General features: G+C 39.4%; 2 protein-coding genes across 2 annotated transcripts in view; both read right to left on the reverse strand.

Moving 5' to 3' along the window:
- Positions 1-3,505: 3,505 nt before the first annotated feature.
- RB195_020473 (uncharacterized protein) lies at positions 3,506-8,418 on the reverse strand (the record flags this gene model as incomplete). Its single annotated transcript, XM_064188782.1, has 8 exons — positions 3,506-3,597; positions 3,736-3,872; positions 6,570-6,697; positions 6,761-6,928; positions 6,984-7,092; positions 7,553-7,744; positions 7,815-7,966; positions 8,332-8,418. The coding sequence occupies 8 exons, from the start codon at positions 8,416-8,418 to the stop codon at positions 3,506-3,508; spliced, it is 1,065 nt and encodes a 354-aa protein (XP_064044663.1).
- Positions 8,419-9,471: 1,053 nt separating this feature from the next.
- RB195_020474 (uncharacterized protein) overlaps positions 9,472-26,851 on the reverse strand; it is a gene marked incomplete at both ends in the record, with an annotated part of 73,709 nt that continues 56,329 nt past the window's right edge. Inside the window, 14 exons of the mRNA XM_064188783.1 lie at positions 9,472-9,636; positions 9,869-10,033; positions 12,081-12,120; positions 12,191-12,330; positions 12,490-12,593; positions 13,426-13,552; positions 13,976-14,118; positions 14,730-14,823; positions 15,367-15,486; positions 16,303-16,372; positions 16,443-16,480; positions 16,563-16,642; positions 18,025-18,125; positions 18,294-18,397. Coding sequence (XP_064044664.1) covers positions 9,472-9,636; positions 9,869-10,033; positions 12,081-12,120; positions 12,191-12,330; positions 12,490-12,593; positions 13,426-13,552; positions 13,976-14,118; positions 14,730-14,823; positions 15,367-15,486; positions 16,303-16,372; positions 16,443-16,480; positions 16,563-16,642; positions 18,025-18,125; positions 18,294-18,397 — 1,491 coding nt within the window. The remainder of the gene's footprint in view (positions 9,637-9,868; positions 10,034-12,080; positions 12,121-12,190; positions 12,331-12,489; positions 12,594-13,425; positions 13,553-13,975; positions 14,119-14,729; positions 14,824-15,366; positions 15,487-16,302; positions 16,373-16,442; positions 16,481-16,562; positions 16,643-18,024; positions 18,126-18,293; positions 18,398-26,851) is intronic.

Consider the following 26,851-nt stretch of genomic DNA (forward strand, 5'->3'; position numbering starts at 1 on the left):
TATCTGAAAATTTCTGACAACGGTAGAAAGCGAAGGGGGAGGCAACGATTGACAAGACAGAAAAACTACGAGAATTTTCACGGAAATTTTGCATGAAAAGCTTGCTTATTCCGAACTTCTACTAACGCCTAAGTTCGATTCCCATACGGGATCTCATTGCGCGAACTCGTCCGCATCGGTTTTGAGCCTGTATTCAACATATCTGCGCTTGGAAGGATAAATCGAATGGAATCCAAACCGCCAGCGAATTCTTTTCAGGGCAAATTTCTACTAGATACAGTGAAGTCAAAACGAGATGAATCACGATGCAGTTGCGTAAGCGGCCGCGTTCGATGCGGCGCGGTGCAGCGTAGCGGTTGGAGTCGAGGTGGATCCTTGTAGACACCATCCCTCACTGTAGTTCGCGATGGTCTCACCTCGATTCCAGCCGTTACGCTCCACCGCGCCGCTTCGAACACACCCACATACGCAATTGCACAGTGCTTCATATGGTTTTAACCCCACTGTGTAGTCGGGTCAAAACGACATGAAGCACGGACAGTTGCGCAAGCGGCTGCGCTCGAAGTGAAGCGGTGGAGCGTAGCGGTTGGGACCGTGTAAGGATCCTCGCTGTCGCCACTTATCTCTGCAGTTCGCCACGGTCCCACCTCGATTCCAACCGCTCCACCACCACACCACTTCCGAACGCGGCCACATACGCAACGGTCCGTGTTTCATGTCGTTTTGATCCAACTATAGCAATTTGCACAACCAAGACACATTTCTTGAGAATAATAGAATTCGCACAAAGGCGAATGTCGAGATGTAACCTCCAGAGGATTATGACGTCAAATATATTGTTGTGAACTTCCGGACAATATACATAGTGTTGCATATTTCGAAACATATTACATTTGGCCGGATTTATATGAATTTCTTTGCTCTTTTCAATTATTACGATTTCCATTCACCCATTTTTATTGCTACAGTTTGCGATGGTCCCAACTCGATACCAATCGCTCTCTCCACGGCGCCGCTATGAGCGCAACCGTTTACGCAACTGCACCGTGCTTCATGTCGTTTTGACCCGAGTGTTCTTGCGTTTGCTACGTTTACGTTTGCTCTTTGATTCCCTTTACCAGTTTGATGTGAACAATTTCGAGAGTTGCATTTATTTCCTTGTTTCGCCAGTATTTATATGGAAATAATACAGCGGCACATCGCGCGAATTTCTGTCCGACTTTCTCGCAGGTGCGAACTCTATAGGCTTGTCACATTTCTCCCGCTGAACTGCGTTTATCCCACTGAAAACATTTTATTGTATACAGTCTCCGAACTCTTCCTTCCCTTATTTTTTCCGTTTACTTACCCTATTTTACCAGATGTTTTGTATTCAATCCTAAACGACCTGCAGACATAGTCGGAAAATATTTTGTGACATCCTGGATATAGTCGGGTAGAAACGATGTGGGATTTAGTGCAGTTGCGTAGGCGGGTGCACTCGAAGCGGCGCGGTGGAGCGTAGCGGTCGTAGTCGACGGGGACCCTTGTATCAGTGAAGTTTGTTGTGTTCTCACCTCAGGCTCAACCGCTACGCTCAACCTCACCGCTTCGAGCGCGGCCGTTTACGTAACTGAAACGATCTTCATGTCGCTTCGACCCAACTATACCCTGTAATTTTCCAGATTTGCTCGCGAACTTCAAGCAACTTCAGAAAAAGGGTGAAAATTTCGCTGAAAATTAATTTCGTTGGCTTCATTTCGAGTTTGTAGCGAGACAACTTTGATGCTCACCATAGGATGAAAAGAAAGCATGACAGATTTTGGTCTAGTCTACATGTCTTTTTTTAACTCCCAGGTCACATATAGTCGGGTCGAAACGACATAAACCACGAGTGTAGTTGCGGTGCATCTGCGTATGCGCTCGAAACGGCGCGGTGGAGGCAGCAGTTATTAGCGACAGTCCCACCGGTCCCGCGGGGAGGGACCGAGGTGGGACCGTCGCTAACCTCAGCGATGGGTGGTGTCAGCAAGGGTTCCAGCCCGCTCCTAGCCGCTACGCCCCACCGAAGCGCCTCGAGAGAAGCCGCGTACGCAATTGCGTACGTGCTTCATGTTGTTTCGACCCTACTGCAGTTCTGGCAGTTTTTCTAGTTTTTTTTCCTCGTTCCACGCTGCGATTCATGTTGGAGATGTGACCCATTGCTTTCTAATCGTTCTTGGATGGTTGTATCAATGCATCGTCGTTCGTGGTTGGTTGGCGCTCTACGCCGAAGGTGAATTTGAGCTTCATGCTCATCTTTTATTGTGTTTGTCACAAATGTAATGAAACGCGTCGTTGATGAATCTGGGATTGTGCTCACGTAGCTTGCGAACATGAATAGATAATTGTTTGTAATTGTTATGAATGTTGTAAAGAATTCATTCAAATAATTCACTTTTGTACATATACTTCTCGAGAAGTTCTCTCAGTCCATTTCATTAATCGTGTGTTATGTTTCTTTTCAAACTTTGAAACTCCCGCTTTTCTGTGACGGAATAGGGAATTGAAGCACTTGCTAGAAGTTGCTGCAAACTACCGCTTTAAATAAATAACCGGCTTTTATGTACTAGTTTTTTTCTTGCTTCCTTCCTCTAAGAAAACTTCTACATATGTTCAACAGCTCTTTCTGCGCCCCAGATACTGCAACTGCATACCCGGTTTTCTTTTCTGGAGGAAAGGGAAGGTGTGGGAGTTATGGATAATCGTGAATTATCAATCCTAAGAATGAAGTAAGGATATCCATTAATGCGCAGCACTGCTAAGTTCTAATTACTCGTAGCAGGTAGAGGTATCGATCAGCGCTGCGCACCCGCATCGCACTGGCCATGGTGCTATAGTAGGATCGGGACGATATGAAGCACGGTGAAGTTGCGATAGCGGCTCTAAGGCGGCAGAACGTGGCGATTAGTATCATGGTGGGACCTTTACTAGCACCATTCATCGGTGCAGTCCACGACGGTCCCACCTCGATTCCAAACGCTACGCTCCACTGCGCCGTTTCGAGCGCAGCCGCTTACGCAACTGCGTCGTGCTTCATGTGGTTTTGACCCGATTACAACTGAGCTGTGCACAGGTAGTAATGACTTGCGCAGAAGTTGTTTAGCTGGTTTTTGCGATAGTAATTACAAAAACTGTCGCGAAATGGAGAGTCCCTTTGTTGAGATTGTTTTCAAACAATGAAGAAGACAAGATTATTGAAATGGACTGTTTAGGATTCAATTTCCTAAAGACGAGGATTACAAGATAGCCTGAATAAATGCAAGAAAAAATGTTCAACACAATAAGACAATAAGAACGACATATTGATCATGATCAAATAATTCGATGTGATCAATGAATCACAAATCTCCAAATAAATTCTCGAAACATTTAAAATGAAGACATCGGCAATATATGTGTAGAAAACATGTGTGACCGGCAAGAAATCGCGATAAATGAAGCAAAACCACGTTGTTCACAGATATAAAGCTATTGTAAGTAGATGCTATAACACTTTGTTTGCTTTTGTCCCCGAGCCTTTGCGAACGTTCTCGCCTGGACTCGGACACACTAGAAGAGGTGTAGCCGCAAGTGCTCCTGAAATCAAAGACGGTATAATGAGGTATCCCAGCTGGAAATGGATTGGTCTGTCTAGATAGCAAATCAAACTTACGTCAAGTAATACTAGAAAACAATTCTCGTGAGCTTTCTCAATTCATGAGTGGTACCGCTCACCTAGTCCGTCACCTATGTGTGTTGGGCAAGGCTTCGGTCCTAGAGAGTTCAACAACGCTGCCGTAGTTGATCGTCCAACTATTGGCTTGATTTCATGTGGTTGTAGGACACGCCTTCTCTTTTTTGGTAGTTTAGATCTGAAAAATATGAACCATTTTGGTGAAAAAGGGTTAAAACTAAAAACTGAAATCGAGGGATCTTCCAATATCGTGTAATCAGTGGATCCGTAAATTATCACAGTGAAAGTCCTTAGTTAGAAAAAGTCGAGCCTGTTCCGAGCTCGGAACATAATGATTTGTAATGCTTATTTTGCCATATTGTTCTCCCCGTGTCGGACCACAAGGCAAGGAGGCGGCCCGCTCGTAGCGAGTTGCTCTTTTGTATAAGCCGGAGAACGCCGGCAATTTTCTGTGTGCTCATCTTCATTTCGATAAATCATTCGACTGAACCACTCTTTGCTTTATTGGGTATAAAATTCCATTTATCGTGAGCCACCCTAACTTACGCGCACAGACCCGCCCTTCGAGACCCGTGCACGTCCGCTTTCCCTCGCGAACAATGCTTCAGGCTGCGAAATCTGCCACCTATGTTTACGTTTTTAAGAGTTCGGTACATTTCATGTAGGCCCTGACGGTGAACTACTTTGGGTACTCTTTGTTTTGATTCGATAGAATATTCCAGAAGCGCAGTTTTTAGTGGTCCTGTTTGTCGTAATATGTGTGCTGACTACGTGAGTCTTCCTCAAGGTCATACTGTAAAGGGTAGTTAGTTGCTCGAGAGACAAAGTCCTGGCGTTCCTCTGCACTCTCCCCTCTTTGTGCCTGTAAAGGTGGTGCCTTGAGTGCTAATGGGTTCTCACTTCGTCACTGGTCGTCAAATGGAGAAGGAACGGAGCAGCGTCGAACCAGCCAAGAACAACTACTCAACTCTCAAGCTCACCATCCACAACTGATGACGAGGAGAAGAAGCGGCCAGGAACGAAGAGGCACCCGGTGTTCTTGAGGTTGCTAATTGAAGGCAGCATACCTTGAATCTGATCTACTGGGAGAAACCGTTGGAAAAGCTAGAGATGGTGTTGTAGATTGCGGGTTCCGATCATCTCTCCCTATTCGTTGTAAAAAAAAAACGTCGTCAGAAAATCCATTCCTCACGATGATTTCAGTTGCAACGCTCCACACTTGTAAATGCGCCGCGTTTAGCTGCGCAGCGGTCAAAACCCACTGAGTTCTCCTCGATTGCCTATTCAAGTGAAACCAATGAATAGGTTGCTGAGGGGACCAGAACGCATACATATAGGAGCGTTCTGAAGTTGTTCGTAGAAACTAGGGCGGTTTACAGAATGTTTTCTTGAACGATTAAGAAGGCATGAGCGGAATCACCCATGATCTCACAATCTACAACTCTATATCTAGCTTCCCCCTCTCTCTCTGATTCCCTAGCCACTTCAGATTCGTGGTATGCTGCCTTTAAAGGCATCACCGCACGAATCCGGGGTGGTGCGGGTTTCAGGTGGATTATGCGTATACGGAGTAGTAGATTATGCAGAGAAGGGTGATTCCATCCATTTCTTTCAAATTGCTGTAAAAAACGGCCCGGAAAATACAGCTTCAAGCGTTCCGGCGCGGCAATTTCTACAACGAGTTCGATTGGAGTGCGCCAACCCTTTGCACGTGCCGCATCTTCTGGGCCGTTTTCTTACGGCAATTAGAAAGAAGTGGACGGAATCACCCTCGTCTCCATAATCTGCGATCCCGTATAGGAACTCTCCTATACGGGGTCGCAGATTTTCTTTTTTCATTTTTTTTAAACTCTAAAAAAACCTGAAATCCGTACCACCCCAGATTCGTGGGGTGATGCCTTTAAGGTCCATATATACGTTTGGAGAAGTTTTTGCGTGCTACTCTCGTGGAGGCTCGTCTTTTTAGACTCCATCCACAGGAAATGTTATTGTAAATGTATTTTTGCAAGCTGGTAAAGTGGGAATACAGTCATTGTGTAAGTACAGAGTAAATGGATGTATTTCAGAGTAACGTTAGGGAGTGCTCGTTATCGCGTATGTATCGCAACCAGGAGGAGGACGAGCCCAAATTTCTTCCTGCCACTGTGTCGCAGGCGTGCGCAGGTAACAGACTCGGGATAGATCTGGCGAATGGTGAGACAAAGGAAAAATATACGAAGAGATGGTGATAGCCATAGAGTTCTCTATGTTAAGGGAGCTATCGCATGGGTGGAAGGCGAGGTAAGAATTCTGACGCAAGCCCGACTGACTACCATATCTATGTGAGGATTCAACTCCAGCTACGTGCTCGCAGATCCCTGGCCGATATATGAATCCGTTAATGACAGTGCCGTGGAAACCGACAAACGATAAGGGCTGAAAGTGACATTGGAAATAAGGCCTATTACCCTGAATTGGGACAATTTGTATGTTATTTTTCACTTATTGTGCTATTCCATACCGTATTTTTGCTTCTTTCTTTTCATTCATTCAAGTCAGGTTCTGTTACACGTTTCTGTTCCACATTAATTTTCTAAAAGAAGTTAGGTGGTGCAGAACAGCGCATTACTTGGTGTCATCCGGAACTTTAAATTCACTACGTTCTTGGAAGCCAGAGCTACAGATTTGGAGTGAAATGTAGTTGGGTGGAGGAGGGGCACTCAGTGACGTTTTTATTTCTGGAACTAATAAAGTAAATCAATCGGGACCCTTAGACCTAAGCATTAATCTTGGAGGATCTATGGGATGTAAGCTAAAGTTACTAACAGAAAAAAAGAGCGAAAGAGTAAGATAGAGCGAATTTGAGCGAATCAAATTTGTAATGCGGATAACCCACCTTGCTTGTGCATGTGAATAGAACATAGCAAAATTTGAAACAATAACAGGAACCGGTAAGGCAATTGTTAATACACCCATTAGTGCACATATCGAACCGACTAGCATACCCAAATAGGTCTTCGGCACCTGAAATGACCATCCTGTAGGGATTGTTGCGGTTCACCGTCCATACGTCGGCTCCGCACTCACCAAATCACCAAATCCAATTGTACATATTGTTATCACCGCCCACCACAAACCGACTGGTATCGAATCAAATTGATTATCAGGATTATCTTCAACTCTTTCTGCATAATATACGAGTGCAGCAAATATGACTATTCCGAGAAGAACGAAGAATACAAGCAGAAATAATTCCTGAAATTCTCACCTTGAGCAACAATCACTCATGGAGAGTTTGATTCAAACCCACCTGCGCGGACGCTTTAAACGTTTGTATGAGAATTTTCAAACCAACAGAATGTTGTGTGAGTTTGAATAGTCGAAGAATTCGAATGATCGAGAAGAACTCTACCGAATCCCTTAAATAAAATCCATTCATTGGAGGAATTGTGTCAGTCAGCTTCCAGAACGGGTGGATAGCTGCCTTTTCTGGATAATTTCTTATAACGACAGTAAAAATGAGAAGGGAATTCAGTCTAATCAAAGGTAGCATCCACGAAAAGGATGCTCAATGGGCATTGACAGTTACATCCACATCTCGAGGGTAAAATGTAGTTAGGGGAGAGGGTCACTCACTGACGCCCTTATTTCTGGAAGTAAATAACTAAATCAGACGAGTCCCTAAGAACTGAGCTTTAGCATTAGAGGATCTATGACATGTAAGCTAAAGTTACTAGGAGAAAAAAGTAAGACACAGCGTCCTGAAATAAGGAGGCCACTGGGTTCCTCCCGCCCCCGCCTAACTGCATTTTTCCTCACCTCGATTTTTACACTGTTGCTTTGATAACAGGTTTATATCGTAATTGATTTTTTACTCACCTATTCGCGCCAGACAGGGCGCTGTCCAGTCCCCAGTCGATATAGAACGATATCGTGGCGATAAAATCGATAATGTTCACAGGAGTCTTGAGAAATGGACCGACTTTCGGGCAAAACAACATCCGTGTTAGAAATTCACCGGAGAACCACATGTTACAAACCAATTCAACGTAGAAAAAAGAAGGATGAGGCCTGAAAAAGAAAAACATTTTTGAGAACCGGGAGGACTTCCTGGACAAATCGAAAAGGTCACATTTTCTACCTAGTTGCTGTTTTTCCAACGTAAACTGTCCTAGGATGGCTGACATTTAAAGGACCGACATCAATATCCGGTATTCGTAGGTATGGATGTGTTTTTAGGCAGAAACAAACGATCGATAACACAACGAAGCAGATATTGATCAGGGAAATTGTCTGAAATAGAGAATACACATTGTTGAAAACTTTTGATAACTTGTAGGAAATTTTAAGATTTTGGATTCTCTTCAGGGTCGTTTTTAGAGGAACACTAGAGATAGATGGAGAAGGATCTCAGAATTGAACTCGTAGATCAATTTATAACCATTTGATAGATTTGATGACAGAAAATGCTCTGGTGGGCAACGAGAACGGAAGCTGTGAGTCTCAAAAATCGCGCATGGAATAGCGATCGTGATCCGAGACTTACTTAAGTGCAAGGATTACACATTACTGAACAATGCACAATTTTAGAGACATTCACCGTGAACGTAGCAGGCATCAGTGAGAATTAAACGAGAAGCGAAAACATTCACACCAACAATGGGTAATGTTGGATTGCCATACACTGGACGAGGACGAGGATACGGATCAATAGAGGGACTTGGCAACAAAGGAAAAGCGATCATGGACAGGCGATGGACAGGACAAATGATCGGTTACGAGGTAGATCGATAGAATCCAGACGCTGATCCTATCGATTGCGATAACGAACTCTATTTGTCAGGATGTTGTTAGCTGTGTATGGTGTGTTTAGCGCGAATGTCACGCTACATTATATACATGCAACTCACCGTAACCTCCTTTAGGATAATTGTAGCAAAATTCTGAAAAGAAAAAAGTGTGTGTACTTTAACGAAATGTCATGTTTATTTAGCATATCCATATGGACATTTTTGATTTGTCGATTAGTGAGCACACTCTCGGAACGAGCACTCGTAAAAAAAAGAGTTCTAGTTCATCAATGTATAGTAGGGTCAAGACGACATGAAGCACGTACGCAATTGCGTACGCGGCCTCTTCCGAGGCGCTTCGGTGGAGCGTGGTGAAACCCTTCTGGCACCACCCATCGGTGGGACGGTCCCAACTACTGCCTCCACCGCGCCGTTTCGAGCGAGTACGCAAATGCACCGCAACTATACTCATGATTCATGTCGTCTCGACCTGACTATAGTTAATTATTAGAATGTTACGTTATTTACGCACTTCACACACAATAACCTACAGTAATCTACAATGTGAGGTATCTATAGCTACCTAAATGTGGTGGATAATGTTGTACAAATAAAACACACGAAAAAAAATTAGCATCTAATAATTTGAACTGACGTACTGTATCCATTGATGACAAGAAAAATTACTTTGAAACTATACGTAATCATAGAATCAATAATAGTCATAACGATCAATACGATTGTGAAAAAAATTTTCCATGATGTGTGTTAAACATAGCACAATCTTTCTAGTTACCCGTCATATTAATTTTAATAGACAAATAAACCCGATCTATATTAGGAATAATCATGCAAAATGCAATCAATCGGTATTGATTTTGGTCGATCAGTGACTTTACAGAGCTCGCAGAAATAGTGTATGGTCAACTACCATCAATCAGTGTATTTAGTACTGAATGACCAATAATCGATATCGATCAGATTCATACTACGTCTCGTAAAACAACGCTAAAAAATCAATTTTCGATGTCCGCCATCATAGTTCGGTCCACCATTTCGTCCCAGATTGTTCATTGGTGTCATGTTCGTCGTATTTGTGGTAGAGGATTTCTTCCGATGTTTATGTGTATGTGGATGTTTCACGTTTAACATGGACGGTTTCACTTCGTGCGCCTGAAATACGGTAGTTTTATGAGGCATTACCAATATTTTAAACATTACATATAAACTATATGTACTTTTTCTTTATCTCAATTGTAGTTATCTCAAAAAATCATTTTGTTCCGTGATAAAATCAAACGTTTTTTTAGAGACCAATATAGCTGGTGACAGCTCAGGATCGTAGGAATGAAGTGTGATCCTACGAATACACGCCCCTACTCTCGTCGTCTGCACTCTAACCTACCTGTAGTACTCGTCGTCTCTTTTTCGGTAGCTTCGCGCGTGCTTGTGAATGTGAATAGAGATTCGAGAAATTCGATACAATGACCGGAACTGGTAAGGCGATGGTTAAAACACCCATCAGTGCGCACAATGAACCCACTACCATACCCAGATAGGTGCGAGGAACCTAAAATAGTAATACGTAATAAAATTCAAGAAAGCCACAACTTTAAAGTGAAATTTGGTTTGTTCTGTGGTAACTAAAGCACAGAATGTGGCAAAAACGCAGCTAGGTGGAGGGGCACTCCAAGCTGCTCTAATCGAACTACGATTAGAGCACAAAAATCGTCACTAGAGCACGAATAGTGTTCTTGACTGTCAATGGTTTTCCCGTTAGAGAACCACATAGTTGGTCAGTTCTAAGCTGACATTTTATCACTGGAAGTGAATAGCTAATTCCTTTGGGGCCTTTAAAGGCATCACTCCACGAATCTGAAGTGGTGCAGATTTCAGGTGGAGTATTCGTATACGGGATGGGAGACTACGGAGTGGAGGGTGATTCCGTCCATTTCTTCCTAAAAAACGGCCCGGAAGATGCGGCGCCGCACGAGACTGGCGCGCTCCAATCGAACCTCTTGTACAAAATGGTGCGCCAAAACGAATGAAGCCGTATCTTCCGGGCCGTTTTTTACGGCAATTAGGAAGAAATGGACGGAATCACCCCCCTCCCCGTAGCCTCCCATCCCGTATACGAATACTCCACCTGAAATCTGCACCACCTCAGATTCGTGGGGTGATGCCTTTAAAACTAAGCATAGGTCCTGGAGAATCCATGACATTTATGGTGGAGCTACTAAGATGAAAAAACGAAGGTAAAGCTGAAAATACTAATACTTTTACTCTACCAAACTCTCCAAACAGATTTAGACTAGAGGTGAATAGCCAAATCATAAAATGCAGTAATTTCAACGAAAAAAAAATTCCCGAAAATATCTTGAGGGAAAAAAGGAAGATAAAGCTGGAGCTGCTAATGTTTTAACTTAAAATCCCTTAAAGGCCCACTTAAAAGCCACCCCTTCCTCCCACGAGTCTGGGTGGTGCGGGTTTTAGAAGGGTTATGCTCACACGGAGTCGTAGAATATGGATAGAAGGGTGAATCCGTCCACTTCTAACTTCTTACGTCCAATTGCCGTAAAAAACGACCCAGAAGATACGGCTTCGAGCGTTCCGGTGAGCTATTTTCTACAACGAGTTCGATTGGAGCCAGCCTTATGGACGCGCCGCATCTTTTGGATCGTTTTTTACGGCAATCAAGGAGAAATGGGCGGAATCACCTTTCTGCCCATAATCTACGACCAAGTAGGGGCATAACCCACTTGTAACCCGCATCACCCCAAATTCGTGGGGTGATGCCTTTAACGAAATTCTCCGAGGCGGGTTACCGGAAACGATTATTAGTCGTAGTTAATGGTAGCTAATCATTAATCATATAGTATAAGTATATAATAATATATATAATATATAATTTCAACGAAATAAAATCTGATAATGGCCAGAAAGATGCCATCTTCGCAGTCCACGTTTGAAAGATGAGAACGGTTTTCGTGCCCTGTGGAGAATTTTTGCGCTCTAAGTGCAGTGTGATTGGAGCAGTTTATTTCCATTTCCGCCTCAGATGTACCCTTCAATCAATACACGAGATCACGGAAACTGAAATTGCTGATAGTTAAATAAAAAGCTGAATTCATTGAACCATTCAAAGTTGAGAAAAAAACAAGAATAAACACCAAAGTAACCTTGTTTAGTTACTGGTAGGTGTCGAGATGGAATTACGATTAAAACGATGGCTAATAGCTGTGAAACACTTTCTATTGCTCGGCCACAAGCGGTGTAAAATTTTTTCTTTTCTAGGAACGATTAGAGTTAGAATTTTGTTTCCAATTTTTCTATACTTTTCTACATTTTTTATTTTTATTTTTATTTTTTCTATTTTTATTTGCAATTTTCCTATTTTTCCATATTTTTGTATTGGAAAAAATGCAAAAAAACGGAAAAAAAAGATAGAATGCTTTCAGGGACTAGAATACAATTTTGGTGAAAGGTTCGTATGTAGGTGTTCATTAGTAGAAAATTTCCGATTATTCGGATACTGTAGTAAATGGAACCGTGTAGTGGTAGACTACAATAAACGCACTAAAGCGCTTCTCGTTAGGTTATCCATGAAAAAGACTCACCATATCACCGAAGCCAACTGTTGAAATTGTGATGAGACTCCTGAAAATGGAAAAATTAGGAGAAATTATCAGGAAGAAGAGAGAATAGGTTTTCTGGCGAATACACATACCACCACAATCCAGCAGGTATACTTGTGAATTGATTTTCTGGATTTGGTTGACTCCGTTCCGCATAATATACGAGAGCAGCAAATATCACTATGGCCAGTAGGACAAAAAAGACCAGCAGCGCTAGTTCTTCGGCTGAGGCCTGGAAAAGGCCCGTTGAAAAATCGTTGAGAATCAGCACAAGTAATCGATAGTCACTAATCAATAATTCAACAAAGAATAGCCGATTAAGGCATAGAAGAAGCAACTTAATAAGAGAAGTCAACAAAAATAAACCTATACTAGAAAAACTAGATGATACCTTAAAAGTTTGAATCAATATTTTTAATCCAGAAAAGTGTTGAGTGAGTTTGAATAGACGTAACACGCAGATCATCGACAAGAAATCGATAGTCACCAATGAACCTGAAAAAATGGCGTAGATCACATCGGAAACTATATTCACGGAATAAAAACGAAATAAAACAGAAGAAAATCAGGTACTAGGCTACTTCATTAGGATTTAACCTTATTTATTTAGATTTTATTTAATTCAACATAATATAACATAAGATTTGTGTTCAAGTGTTGTATAGAAGTGCTGATGCAGCATTTTTCTAAATCACTAGAACTTTTAAGGAATGTTCCCTCAAGGGAAATCACCATAAATTTCAAATTTGCATAGCATTTGTCTAGCCGATATGCTCACTGATTGCGGACCTAAGGATGAGTCTTGGTGTTCCACGAAAAAATCCAATAGCTCAAAATAAGCGTGACTACGCGTAGAAAACGATGAAGATGGGACCAAACAAAGCAAACAAAATCTCATGTATTCTTGATTTGAATAAGTTCTTGATAACGCGAAAAACCTTGTATGGGGATCATTTCTCGCATTTATATCTCAACTTCATATTCAAACTTTTATAATCTGTGACTTTTACCGTAACTTTTATAACTTTAATGAAAGAGGATTCTGAACAAATGAACTAGTTGCGCACTAATCCGTCCTTTAAAGGCTCTAAAAATGTTCCGAGAGAAAAAAGGCCTCGTGTCTGCACATTTTCACAGTGATGAAGATGAAAAACTTGTTTTTGAGACTGTCGACTTATTTTATATTCCTGATTAAGACTTTAGGAATAGAACTCAATTAAATATTAAATAGAACTATTAAATATTCGTAAATAAAATAAAGATTATTTAGGAATAGATTCTATTGAAAATTACTGGAGAAAAGTTGGAGAACTAGAGATTATATTACCTGTTTGTATAAGTATTGCGTGTAGTAACCATTCAAAATAGAATGCTGACGTCGATATGACGTCAATGATCGTAAGCGGTGAACGAAGGAAACGTCGCATCGACGGACAAAACAGTAATCGAATCAACTGGAAAAAGAAAATCTTAGGTGTAGTCAATTATTGATTGATTATCGACTAAAAACTATGTATGAAACTATGGAGACCATGGGACGTGAGTTGACGGCTGGAACTACTCATTCGTCGAGTGAGAGACTTCAGTGATGGGGGGATGTCAAATAAATAGGTATTGATCGTTACAGTTCCACGGGAAATGAAACCTATTGGCGACAACCACTTGAAGCGGAACTAATTCGCGGCGCCTCTAGGATAGGTATTGATCAACCCTTAGGCTCCTACGCGGGTCCCATATCTCGTAAGAGCTCGGTGATGTGCGTTTGCCTAATAGAACCAAGGTCTAGAGAACCTTTGAAAGAAAATTAACCGCAAAATGGCCTAAATTCATGTCGCATACGTCAAGTATAAACGCTACATATAGTTCTCCGAACTCACCAATTCAAGAGTAAACCAACAATTGCATATGAGATCCACGTAGAAGAAATATGGATGTGGAGCAGTGTAAGGCTTATGCGTACCGATCGCTTTGGCAAAATTCGAGAATCCTTCGCCATCGAATATTTGTAGGCCATAGACTACTGTAACATCTGATAATAAATAGTAACCTATTTCTGTATACAAATTTCTTATATTTAGGAATGTTAAGGTCATGTGGCAGTATGGAAAAATATTTACTGAAGACAAGAAAAATGTCTCCGGAGTTTTCGATTTTCCGGCCTTTTTTGCACTTACTTATCTACTCAATCCATATTTTATTTTTATTTTTACTATTTATTCTCATTTATCATTTACTGATTATTTTACACCATTATTACTTTGCTTTTATCAGTGTTTAATTATTAATTTTTTAATTCGCTTTTTGAACCTTTTAACATCATGAGGATCTCTATTTTTTCCGAGAGTGGAAAAGGCAGAGAAGCATAAGAGAAAGTGTATTTGAAATTTCTAGAAGGTATTAAAACCAAACTGGTCCCTGAATTTACAGGACTGTAGTCGGTAGCAGGAAAAGTTCTTTCTCCGTATCTTTTAGGGAATTTTTATATCACTTAGCACTCGAAAAGCAGAAAAAAATCGAACGGAAACAACCAGACTTGAAAATAACAGAGAGCGAAATCTGGTCCCCAAAAATTAGCGGAATGAAAAAGCGAGACGGACTCTCCACTCAAAGTAGATAAATCTGGTAACTTACCAGTTATCTGTGGAATTTGAAACGATGGATGCGTTTTGAGCATAAACGATATCGTTGAGGCGAGTATGAAGAACACCGAACAACACGAAATGATCTGTAATCAATCGATAATGCATATTGGTCAGTGATTTCTCGCGTATAGTCGGCCACGCAACACTGAATCACCATATTTTCACCGCCTACAGTACTACATTGCAGTGATACTAATTCCCGTCAAAATAAATGTGAGTATAAACAGAGTTGTGGCGATGCGAGTGCTGCTGGCTGAGTGTAAAGGTGAACACGTGAAAAAGAGGGTAGAGGGAAAAGAAGCAAAGAATTAAAGCTGGGGGAAAAATTAAAACATTATAAAGCACATAATAGAGCACACTAAAACATGAAATACATGCACATGCCAGCAGGCTAAAGCGGGATGAAAAACGAGGGGGGAGAAACGTGAGAAGTGAAGGGTGAAATGTTACGGTAGATGTATGTACGATAGGAATACGGTAGAACGTGGACATCTTAGTCAAGAAGTCAGTGTTGTGTGGTAAATGGCGGGGATCTGTACGCGTCCATATTAGATGGTCGAGGAGTTTGAAATAGGAAACTCTATCGATTTCTTTTTTTTTTCAATAATTTTGACAAACAGGGTTACCCTAGCATACTGTGAACTCCATGGTTCATCGAACAACGCCCATATCCTCGGTTTGATTTGTTGCCATTTTGAGAGCGTTCCTGAGTAGTAGTCATCCTCCCAGCCAAATTTCTTAGCTATCTGGAAGATTCATAAAACGTTTTTTCTTTGAAAAATTTACGCAGAAATAAGATAAATGACAAAAGAATTATCAACGACATTACGGAAAATTTTGTTAAAAGAAATTATTTGGAAAAGATATTTGCGTCAAATCCTTTCTTTTCCTAATTTTGTAATTTTTGCTACTCAGTTTTTACGCAAATTTCAACATTTTTTCCACAAGGCAAGTAATGACGTAGCCGGATGATATTTATATATTTTCATCCAAGTGACCGCAATGAGCGTTCGATTGTAGCAGAGAAGGGGGCTTGGGAAATACATGACATTCAAAAAGGAAAATAAAAAAAGAAAAAGAAAAAGAAGGTCGAGATGGTAGAATTTTCGCGGTATTCTAGTGATGTGCAGTAGCGATAACTTCGCTCCAAAGTTATGTTTACTAGGATGATGACGAAACATGGGGAACAGTTCTCGTTTCTTGTTTCTTCGATTTTTCTTCGGTTTTTTAAGTTTCTTAAACTAACTCCCGTCACATAAAATTATTCTCTATAGTCTTCTTTGATAATTAAAGAAGTGCATTTATTTTCATTTTCGTTAATCCATTCTCGAACCCATTATTTTTAGAAAAAGTCAGTTCATTACAATTATAATGCTACAAAAAAGGACTAATCAGAGATCTCAGGGTTTTCGAACAAATTTTGAAGTTTGAAATTTGAAATTTTAGTAGGAACTCAAAAAAAATTCACTTCTTTATTTTAAAAATATCAAAACTAATGACTTACCATGAACTTTACAAATAATATCAATTTGAAATAAATATAATCTGTGAAAAATTCTTACCTCCTCTTGTGTTGGAGGATCACCATCAAGGTCTAAAGATTCAATAACAGCTAATGTGTCTTGCGTGTCCCTAAATTATATTCGTCCAAAAATCTAAGAAAAATAATTTCAAAATTTCCAATAAAATTCGTTAAGGTCACCTATGCTGCGTGTATGTCATCCAACAACATGGTTCAACCTAAAAATTAAAATGAATCGGCTCAAATGAGTATTGATTGATTGATCAGCTCTTTTCATGTTGTTGGTACATTGAACAATACCTGATTTGCATCTAATCCCCAAAATTCTAGTTCTTCTTCGAACAATGGACCACAAACGTTTGTGGGATAATGAAGTTTACCTGAAATTTTCGGAGAAATAAATTAGTGCACAATAGATAGATATTGATTGGCGCGGAGCTTTCAGCAAATTTATTGGATCACATGAAAACGAAAAAAAGACCAAAGTATTCTTTCGAAAACTGCGGATACTAGTCATTCTCTTATTTTCTTTTTTTTTTCAAACTGAAGGGATGGATAAGACCAACTTTAGTTGTTCTACAGTACAGTACCGTACCGTGTACTATAGTTTGTACTACGGTGCATAAATACTGTTTATTAAAAGCTGACTATTAAAAGTGCATTGAAAGGAACTATGGATAATTTTTGCGTTGTTTTTAGTTGTTTTCGTCAATTGTCGACAATTTACTGTAGCACACCTCTGATGGGTAAACACAAAAAGCACAAAAATATGCTCTATTTGTAAGTCGCGCCCCAGTTCAGATCGTCGTTTTTTAACGTTGTTGACCTTATAAAGGGTGAATTAGAACACTGTAGCTTTCGGATTCGCATTTGCGCCCTTTTTTTTCGACTACAATAGAGATTTTGTGCAAAAGGGTATATCTGGATTTCTTTTGTATTCGTGGATTTGAGAAAAACTCGAAAACTCGCAAAAAAGAAATTGAAAAGGGGACTTCTTCGGCGGCCTATTTATTACACGATGATTCAGAAAATAGAAATAGAATAGAGTAATAAAATAGAAAAATAGAATAGAATAATAAATAGAAAAATAAAAAATAACAAAAAATAAAAAATTACAAAATGATCTAGAAAATAAGTTGGATTGGCTTTCTCAGAAATGATGTATTAACTTGTTCTGCGGCCTATTTATTACAATATGATTCAGAAAATAGAGATAAAATAAAAAAAAATACAAGATAATTTAGAAAATAAGTTGAATGAGTTGATCGTTTTCTCAGAAATATTCTTGGTCTCCGAACCTCTACCATAGGGATATATATAGTATAATAAAATATTACGTGTTCAATAAAATAATAAATACAATACGATGCGTGAAATATATGACCGTATTTAATATAATAAATATAATGCATATAATAATAAAATATAATAAAAAGTGAAAGTATTTCTAAAAAAACAGGTTACTGTGAATTTCTTCAATGATGTGGACATTTTGGAAGAATTGACGCGTACGAATTTCCTATTTATTTCTGTACCATACTAAAAAACAATTGATTATAAAAAAAAGTTTCAGAATGTTGAGGATGTCTGAAACAAACGTTTACAAAAAAACCACAAATCCAACTGGTAGTGAACATAATTTGAGGAAAGAAACTTAATTTTATTTACTCTCTACGATGATTTGGAGAATGTTCCAGAAAAAGTAGGCAATAAAGTGAATAAGAAACGCTGTGCATAGCGGAAATTACACTACTCTACTTACCTGTCCTATAATAATTTAAAATCATTGAAAATACTCCAGGATGTCGATCAAAGAAGTACTCGTTCAGCACCGGATCATAGTTGGCGAGATTTGGCGTCAACCTGAAGCCGTAATGGTAGCGGAAAGAATTAGACGCGGTACCACATGGTCCTTTTCCTGGTTAGTGTCTACCAAAAAAAAACAACTTAAACACAAATAATGCAGAGGTCATCAAAATTAATTTCATTTTTCTCTTCTCGTAGAAAAAGAAAAGAAGCCTCTAAACGCACCTGGATAACCTTGTGGCAGGGATTTTTTTCAGCACATGGGTATAGGTTTCGTGTCGAATACCACCCACATTCAAAATTACCCGATGCTCGGTGTCCATCCACGACTAAAAATATTGATTGGTTGCGGTAGATCACACAGCTAAATACATAAATGTAAAAACACAAGGAAAAGAACGCGGGATAGGATAATACCGTGGATAGGTACTAAATGAGCTGAGCTATAGTATTGAGGATGTGAAGGAAACGATGAACAATAAAAAAAAGGACATGAACTTGTTTCCCGTTCCCTTGGAATTCGTTTGAGTTATGTCCGCTTAAGGAATAATGGAAAATAGTTAACGAACATAAAAAGCCTTTGGCTAATGAAAAAAAAAACTCATAAAAACTGCAGAAGAGGCCAGAGTAAGCATGCAAAATCAAGAAAACTCAGACCAGGTGGGCGTGGCTTTGCTTTAACTCTGAACTCTCTCCAAATTACTTTTATCTGCTACTATTTGTTAATGTTTATTTATGCTGTTATTTACTCAATTAATATTATTTACATATTAATTTGCTATAATACCACCACTCATAATTATTATTATCATTTTTACCATTATTACTAATAGGGTGGTGTAGCGCAGTCGGGAAGAGGTTTCTTGATGTACCTAGCATGATCGGAGGTTCGAATCTGGCCTAGTGCCAACCAAGGATTTCGTCTCTCCAGGGTCGATAAATCGGTACCAGACTTATTTTGTAAAATAAAAACACTAACTTGATACATCGGCTAACCATCGCAAACCCTCATCCTATAGGCTAGGCTCCGTTCGTAAACCTAAAGTGGTTCCAAATGGAAGTGAAGGCGGTGGCACATCGCAGCCGGGTTGATTACCGCCAGACACTTTATCTTTTTACTTTATTATTATTATTATTATTACTATTATTATTATTGTTATTATTATTATTCACAAAGGGAATAAACAACTACCATTATGATTTGAAAAGAGAAGGCTGTGCTTCTCCAGCCTACAAAGCAGACTTTAAAGGTTACGATGACCACATGAGTGGGCGGGGCAACGGTGGTACCTCGTCGTCGCAACAGCTATCACACTTCCACGAACGAATCCATGTGTAATTGCCTTGTGAAACGTTCTTACGTGGATTAAGCGATAGCGGAAAAGAATTCTAAATGTGTGTGTGTGTGTGTGTGTGTGTGTGTGTGTGTGTGTGTGTGTGTGTGTGTGTGTGTGTGTGTGTGTGTGTGTGTGTGTGTGTGTGTGTGTGTGTGTGTGTGTGTGTGTGTGTGTGTGTGTGTGTGTGTGTGTGTGTGTGTGTGTGTGTGTGTGTGTGTGTGTGTGTGTGTGTGTGTGTGTGTGTGTGTGTGTGTGTGTGTGTGTGTGTGTGTGTGTGTGTGTGTGTGTGTGTGTGTGTGTGTGTGTGTGTGTGTGTGTGTGTGTGTGTGTGTGTGTGTGTGTGTGTGTGTGTGTGTGTGTGTGTGTGTGTGTGTGTGTGTGTGTGTGTGTGTGTGTGTGTGTGTGTGTGTGTGTGTGTGTGTGTGTGTGTGTGTGTGTGTGTGTGTGTGTGTGTGTGTGTGTGTGTGTGTGTGTGTGTGTGTGTGTGTGTGTGTGTGTGTGTGTGTGTGTGTGTGTGTGTGTGTGTGTGTGTGTGTGTGTGTGTGTGTGTGTGTGTGTGTGTGTGTGTGTGTGTGTGTGTGTGTGTGTGTGTGTGTGTGTGTGTGTGTGTGTGTGTGTGTGTGTGTGTGTGTGTGTGTGTGTGTGTGTGTGTGTGTGTGTGTGTGTGTGTGTGTGTGTGTGTGTGTGTGTGTGTGTGTGTGTGTGTGTGTGTGTGTGTGTGTGTGTGTGTGTGTGTGTGTGTGTGTGTGTGTGTGTGTGTGTGTGTGTGTGTGTGTGTGTGTGTGTGTGTGTGTGTGTGTGTGTGTGTGTGTGTGTGTGTGTGTGTGTGTGTGTGTGTGTGTGTGTGTGTGTGTGTGTGTGTGTGTGTGTGTGTGTGTGTGTGTGTGTGTGTGTGTGTGTGTGTGTGTGTGTGTGTGTGTGTGTGTGTGTGTGTGTGTGTGTGTGTGTGTGTGTGTGTGTGTGTGTGTGTGTGTGTGTGTGTGTGTGTGTGTGTGTGTGTGTGTGTGTGTGTGTGTGTGTGTGTGTGTGTGTGTGTGTGTGTGTGTGTGTGTGTGTGTGTGTGTGTGTGTGTGTGTGTGTGTGTGTGTGTGTGTGTGTGTGTGTGTGTGTGTGTGTGTGTGTGTGTGTGTGTGTGTGTGTGTGTGTGTGTGTGTGTGTGTGTGTGTGTGTGTGTGTGTGTGTGTGTGTGTGTGTGTGTGTGTGTGTGTGTGTGTGTGTGTGTGTGTGTGTGTGTGTGTGTGTGTGTGTGTGTGTGTGTGTGTGTGTGTGTGTGTGTGTGTGTGTGTGTGTGTGTGTGTGTGTGTGTGTGTGTGTGTGTGTGTGTGTGTGTGTGTGTGTGTGTGTGTGTGTGTGTGTGTGTGTGTGTGTGTGTGTGTGTGTGTGTGTGTGTGTGTGTGTGTGTGTGTGTGTGTGTGTGTGTGTGTGTGTGTGTGTGTGTGTGTGTGTGTGTGTGTGTGTGTGTGTGTGTGTGTGTGTGTGTGTGTGTGTGTGTGTGTGTGTGTGTGTGTGTGTGTGTGTGTGTGTGTGTGTGTGTGTGTGTGTGTGTGTGTGTGTGTGTGGGGGGGGAATTAAGAAGCTTTTCTCTTGAATCTGTAGACGCGTGTAGTGTTAGAGGTTCTGCTTCCTGCACGATTTCTGATCCTGATTCAGATCGGAGGTTCGAATCCCCCCTACTGCCAACCAAGCCTTTCATCCCTCCGGGGTTTGGGAGAATAAAAACACTGACTTGACACATCGGCTAGCGACCGCAAGTCATTGTATAGGCCAGTTACACGTTCGCAAACCTCAAACGATTCTGACGATTGAAGTGAACGTGGGGGCGCATCCCAAGCGGATTGATTGACGGCAGAAACTTTAGCCTTTTATCCTTTATCTCTTGAATCTTTTTTTTGAAACGTCTTCTTGTGTTTTTATTGCGGTATTATTATTATTATTATTATTATTATTATTACTATTGTTATTATTACTATTATTATAGTATTACTGCACTATTTTTATTTTTTATTATTATATTTTTTTTACTATGGCGAACACTGTTACCAGCTTTTAAAGCTAATTTAGTTTTTGAAAAAGTAGCTTTATTATTTATAGTTTTTACTATAAAAAACTTCGTTGCTATCGCTGTCATTCGAATAGTATATTTTTTTATAAATTTTAAACGGAACTAATTTACGTGGTAATTAATTTTATCTTCGATAAAAAACTCTATTCCAGTTCTTCTATTCGTATTAGTAAAAACTGTGTAGTAATAAGGAATCCATAGTGATTTTACTGTGGCGCTCCCATAAGTAGAAAACTTTCTTTGAAATCGTGAAATGAAATGAAATGTTCTATTTTTTTTCTGTTTTTTCTATTTTCAAGAGTTTTTTCAAGGGTTTTCAAGAGTTTTTCAAGAGTTCTAGGTCGTAGAATCTTAAATAATAATTGAGAATGAGAAAAAAATTTGAATGAATGAGATCTAAGAGAATAAATGAATGAGAAAGAAAAATTCTTTAATAATAGTTATAGAAAAGTAAGTAAAAAAGGGAAAAAAAGTAATAGTAAAATAATAAGGATAGTAGAAAAATAACTAAAGAAAGAGAGAAACCGTGAAATAGCAGAACAAACACAGTCAACGCCACAACTTACTTCTGCAGGTCAATCAAATATGAAACTATAAAACATAAACAGCAATAAATTGTAAACAATAACAGCAAAAAGAGCAAAAAAAATTAACAAAAATAGAAAATACTTTAAACATATTCCATTTGATTTTCTCGCAGAACACAATTTCTTTGATTTTTTTCTCCGCTCTTTTCAACGGCACATCGATGACGTTGGTTAGCCGCTTCATCCATTCGAAACCGATGATTTAGGCACTGAGCACTCAGCCCCGAGTTAAGAAAATCCATTAATTTTGAAATTTATTCCTTTAAGAAAGTGATAAGCCTGGTATGTCCACTTGTTTTGTTTTTTTCAAGAGATTCCCGCTCTTAATTACGCAACCTATAGGCTTCCTGGATAAAAACATTTTCCCGCTAATTTCTTAGCATATATTCATTATTTGATTGAGAGTATGTTATGTGAGGCAGAACACAATTTATACGTATTGATCCGAATGAAGAGAAATTTGTGTTGAATAGCCCGTGCTAGTGAATCTAATTTAAGCGATGTTTGTGCTTAATGATGTTTGACACTGGAAAACACTTGTGGTTCAGCGATATTTTCCTCCTATGAGCAGGTCTGAGTCCTGAGTAGAACATTGGTTTGTGTTTTGGTTGATTCAGAAGGGATTCTAGATCGAAAAACTTTTTTTCTTAATTTTTTCTTTAATTATTTTCAATAGGAAAGCAATTACCGAATTATTTACAATTAAATTACAAAATTACAAAATTTTAAATTTAATATTTAAATTGTTTATTTATTTATTACAAGACAAAATTACAGTTGCAAAAAATAAACAAAATAACAGTTATTTATAGTAAATATTATCTTATAGAAGAATCAATTGAGAAATTAACACTACATACTACAGTTACTCCTACTGCTAGAATTATTACTGTATTTATTAGTCACTATTTTATCTTATTATATATTATTATGCCGAATTACATTATATTATACGTATTTATTATATTATTCATCATGTTTACTATTTACTTATTGGTTACATTTACTTATTTTATTACTTTCTACTAAATTGATTTACTTAGGTATTACCGTAATTAGTTTAGTCCACGGTAGAAAGGTGTTAGTGACAAAATACTGTGCGTAAAAGTCAACTAGTAATAGCTACTATTGAAAAATTTCTCGAATCGGGAAAAAAGCTGAATGAAAAAATCTCCGAGGTAAAGAAATCCGTGAGAAAAAATCCTACGCTGACATGGTCATCAAATTTGATCTACATAATAGTATTTGTGCAACGCTCACGAGAACAACAACGTCCTATGGGGCCCTATGGAAGATGGAGAATATTTACGAATACAAAAGCAACCACGTAGATCACCAGCATAAACAATAGCGGCCGGGCACGGGGGGAAACTTGAGGACAATGAGCAATTAAGTGCAGTGTGGAGGCACATAATTATTGGCCGACTAGTTTGGGTGGATGAGGACGAGGAGGAGGACGAGGAGGAGGTTGCAGTTTGTCTGAAGAACGGCACGAAATGCACGAAATTTTCTGCGGCTTAGCATGAGAAAATCCATGTCACAGGGAAAATACGCTGGATCCAGGAAGAGAACAGGGATCTGATGATCTGAATGGGATAGGTTATTAGTGCCGGCATCATTTGTCCCGGTCCCGGTCCCGGTCCCGGTGTATGGGTGTTGGCGACGACACTGGACGAGACATACGTCAATTTCAATTTTCCTCCCGTCATCGGCTCAACTCATCTTCGTCCTCATCTTCGTCGTCTTCTCTCCCCATGTCGTCTGTTCGCTCTCCGGCGCTCCTTACGAATTGCAATTGCGGTTCGCGCTCGATGGACGAGAGCCGTTGTTGTGTCGGCCGCGTTTATTTCCGCCACCTCTTACGTCGTCGTCCTCGCCGTCGCCGCCGTCGTCGTCGTCGCCTTGGGGCAAATCTCTTTTGTTATGTTTAAGTAAGTGTGTTTCAGCTGAGAAAAAAAACCAACAACCACAACAATGGAATCCATTCAAAACGACCACTCGTTTGTTTTTTCACAATGGTTCCAATTATAAGATATTCGGAAAGTACCGGAAGTTGTGGAAGACGAAAAGAATTGCTAAAGATTTCAGGACACAATAGAATTTTCTGAATAGAGAAAATAGTTCCGAAATCTCTGGAAATATCGGGGTTGTAACGACGAAACAAATTGATATATAGAAAGCAACTTCAATGGAAATATATGGTGAAAATTACATGCAAAAAGTGGAGAGGATTTCTGAGATTTTCGAATTTTTGTTTTCAATTTTTAACGATTTTTTTATTATTTTGAATGAGGGGAACAACGTTTCCCAACGTTCATTCATGCATGAAGAAAGAAATTTCTTATAAAATTAGAAAAGGGCTAAAAATTGAACTAAGCAAATATCTATCTAGAAAGGAAAACGAATTGAAGATAGATATCATACTATTATTTATCATTATTAGTTATTATTTTATTGCTATGATATTATTATTATGTTGATTTTTCTTAATGATTCTTTGTTTTTCCAAAAATTCAAGATGTTGTTCTCCTGCTGCAACTTAATTTAATTCTTAACTTTCTTAATTTTTTTAATTTTTCATTATAATAGTCATGTTTCATGGAGTCCTTAGCTTTCAAAAATTAAATTCAGTGACTTTTATAATGATTGTTTGCTAATTTTTATTTTTACTTTAACGCGGTGGCGTTGATCTAAAAATTGGTGAAAAAATCGTAGAAATTGACAAAAAAAATTATTAAATACTGTGATGTACTAAGCAGCTAGCTTATAAAAATTGGAAAAAGTGAAATCACCGGAAACAACAACGTAACTCCGTTGAATTTTCCCGCTCATGTTTAAATAGTGCATTTTTGTAGAAAAAACAAAAATCAAGGGAAATAATCAGACGAATAATCAAGAGAAATAAAAGTAAAAAAAGAAAAGAAATCCACTGGAATTTCGACACGAATCCGTTTAAGATTACAGAATTGATGTGTATGAGTGGATTTTCTTCCCTTTAAGTTTATTAATCTGCAAAATTTATTTACAAGAAAAAGTCCAGCATTCAAACTAACAGCTGGAATTCATAGTCCCTTTAGCAAATTGAATAAATTCCGCTAAATTTCCCCGCTCATGTTTGAATAGTACATTTTAATTTTAATACGAGAATATGCACCTGTTCAGGGTGCAAATGAGGTGTACATACACCTAATCGAGGCGATTTCTGAATGGGAGAATCGAAAAGTAAGGCAGATGAATTGCTCCGTGACCTTTTCTTTTTCGCGAAAAATTTTGTTATTATTATTATTATTATTATTATTATTATTATAGTGTTATTTTGTTGAAAAAAATAAAAATAAATAAATAAATAATAAAACCTATGCGTCACTAGTAAATCCAAGAAATTGTGGGAAAAAACGAGTAAGAAGTGAAGAATATGCGTGATGCCAGGATATGCGTTTAAAACCTCATGGCGCGGACCAATTGAGCGCCGAAGGTGCTATTCACCGGAAGTCGTTGCTTCGAGCGGGCGTGGCTGGCTGGTCGCTTAATTTTTCCTCAGCGAACAAATTTCCAAGCTTCTTATGAGTTGTTGGCAGGAGTTTTATGTGGGAGCGTAGGATCGCCTCAGGCTACGGGTAAATATAATAACATGCAAAGAAACGAAGAAATCAGTGTCCTCTCGGGGATTCCTCGAAACTGCTTATTTTTTGCACTATTTTTGCAATATTTCACCTAAAAACCCTAAAACTACAAAATACATCATAACAATCACAAATATGACAATAATAATATAGAAATATATCATAAAAAGTATCACGAAAGAATAGCATGAGTTTTACTCTTATGAAACTATTTCCAAATCAAATCCTCTCAGAAATCACTAGATAGAAACCATTTTTGCAGTATTTTTGTAATATTTTGCATAAAAACAGCGTTAAAATAGGTTCGATGAATCCGTTTAGAATAAAAAATCTCGTACAATAGATTTTTTTTCCGGAAAAAGTCGAGAATGCACGGAGGGAATGAAGTAATTTACTCTACAGGCTGAAATAATCCATTAAAAAATCAGCGCATAACCTGCAGGTACCGTCACCTCAATCCTGTAAACACTTATGCTTATCCTTCGCGAAGCGGTGCTAATTTTGAACAATTTGCCTGAAAAATTTCCACTTAATCATGCTAATTAGTTGTTTTCGACAACACATCTCGTACATATCTCTTCAAATTGTTGGAGGAATGCAGGAAAGAAGAAGGAGAAGAAGGAGAGGAAGAAGAAGAAGAAGAGGAGGAGGAAGAAGAAGAGGTGGAAGAATAAGAGGAGGTGAAAGAATAAGAGGAGGAAGAAGAGGAGAACGAAGAAGAAGAGAAGGAAGAAGAAGAAGAAGGAGAAGAAGAAGAAGAAGAAGAAGAAGAAGAAGAAGGAAGGCCAAAAAGAGAACAATAACAAGAGAAGGAAGAAGTAGAAGAAAAAGCAGGAAGGCCATAACAAGAACAATAGCAAGAGGAGGAAGAAGTAGAATAAGAAGGAAGAGAAGAACAAGAACAAGAAGAAGAGGAGGAGGGGAGGAAGAAGAAGAGGAAGAGGAAGAGGAAGAGGAAGAGGAAGAGGAAGAGGAAGAGGAAGAGGAGGAAGAAGAGTAAGAAGGAGAGGAAGAAGCAGAGGAGGAGGAAGAACAAGAAGAGAAGGAAGAAGAAGAGGTGGAAGAAGGAGAAAAAGAAGAAGAACATGAACAAGAGGAGAGAAAGAAGAAGAATTGAAGGATAAAGAAGTGAAAGAGGAAGAAGAAGAGGAAGAAGAAGAACAAGAAAAATAAG

Source organism: Necator americanus, chromosome II, assembly GCF_031761385.1.
Source record: "Necator americanus strain Aroian chromosome II, whole genome shotgun sequence".
Lineage (NCBI taxonomy): Eukaryota > Metazoa > Nematoda > Chromadorea > Rhabditida > Ancylostomatidae > Necator > Necator americanus.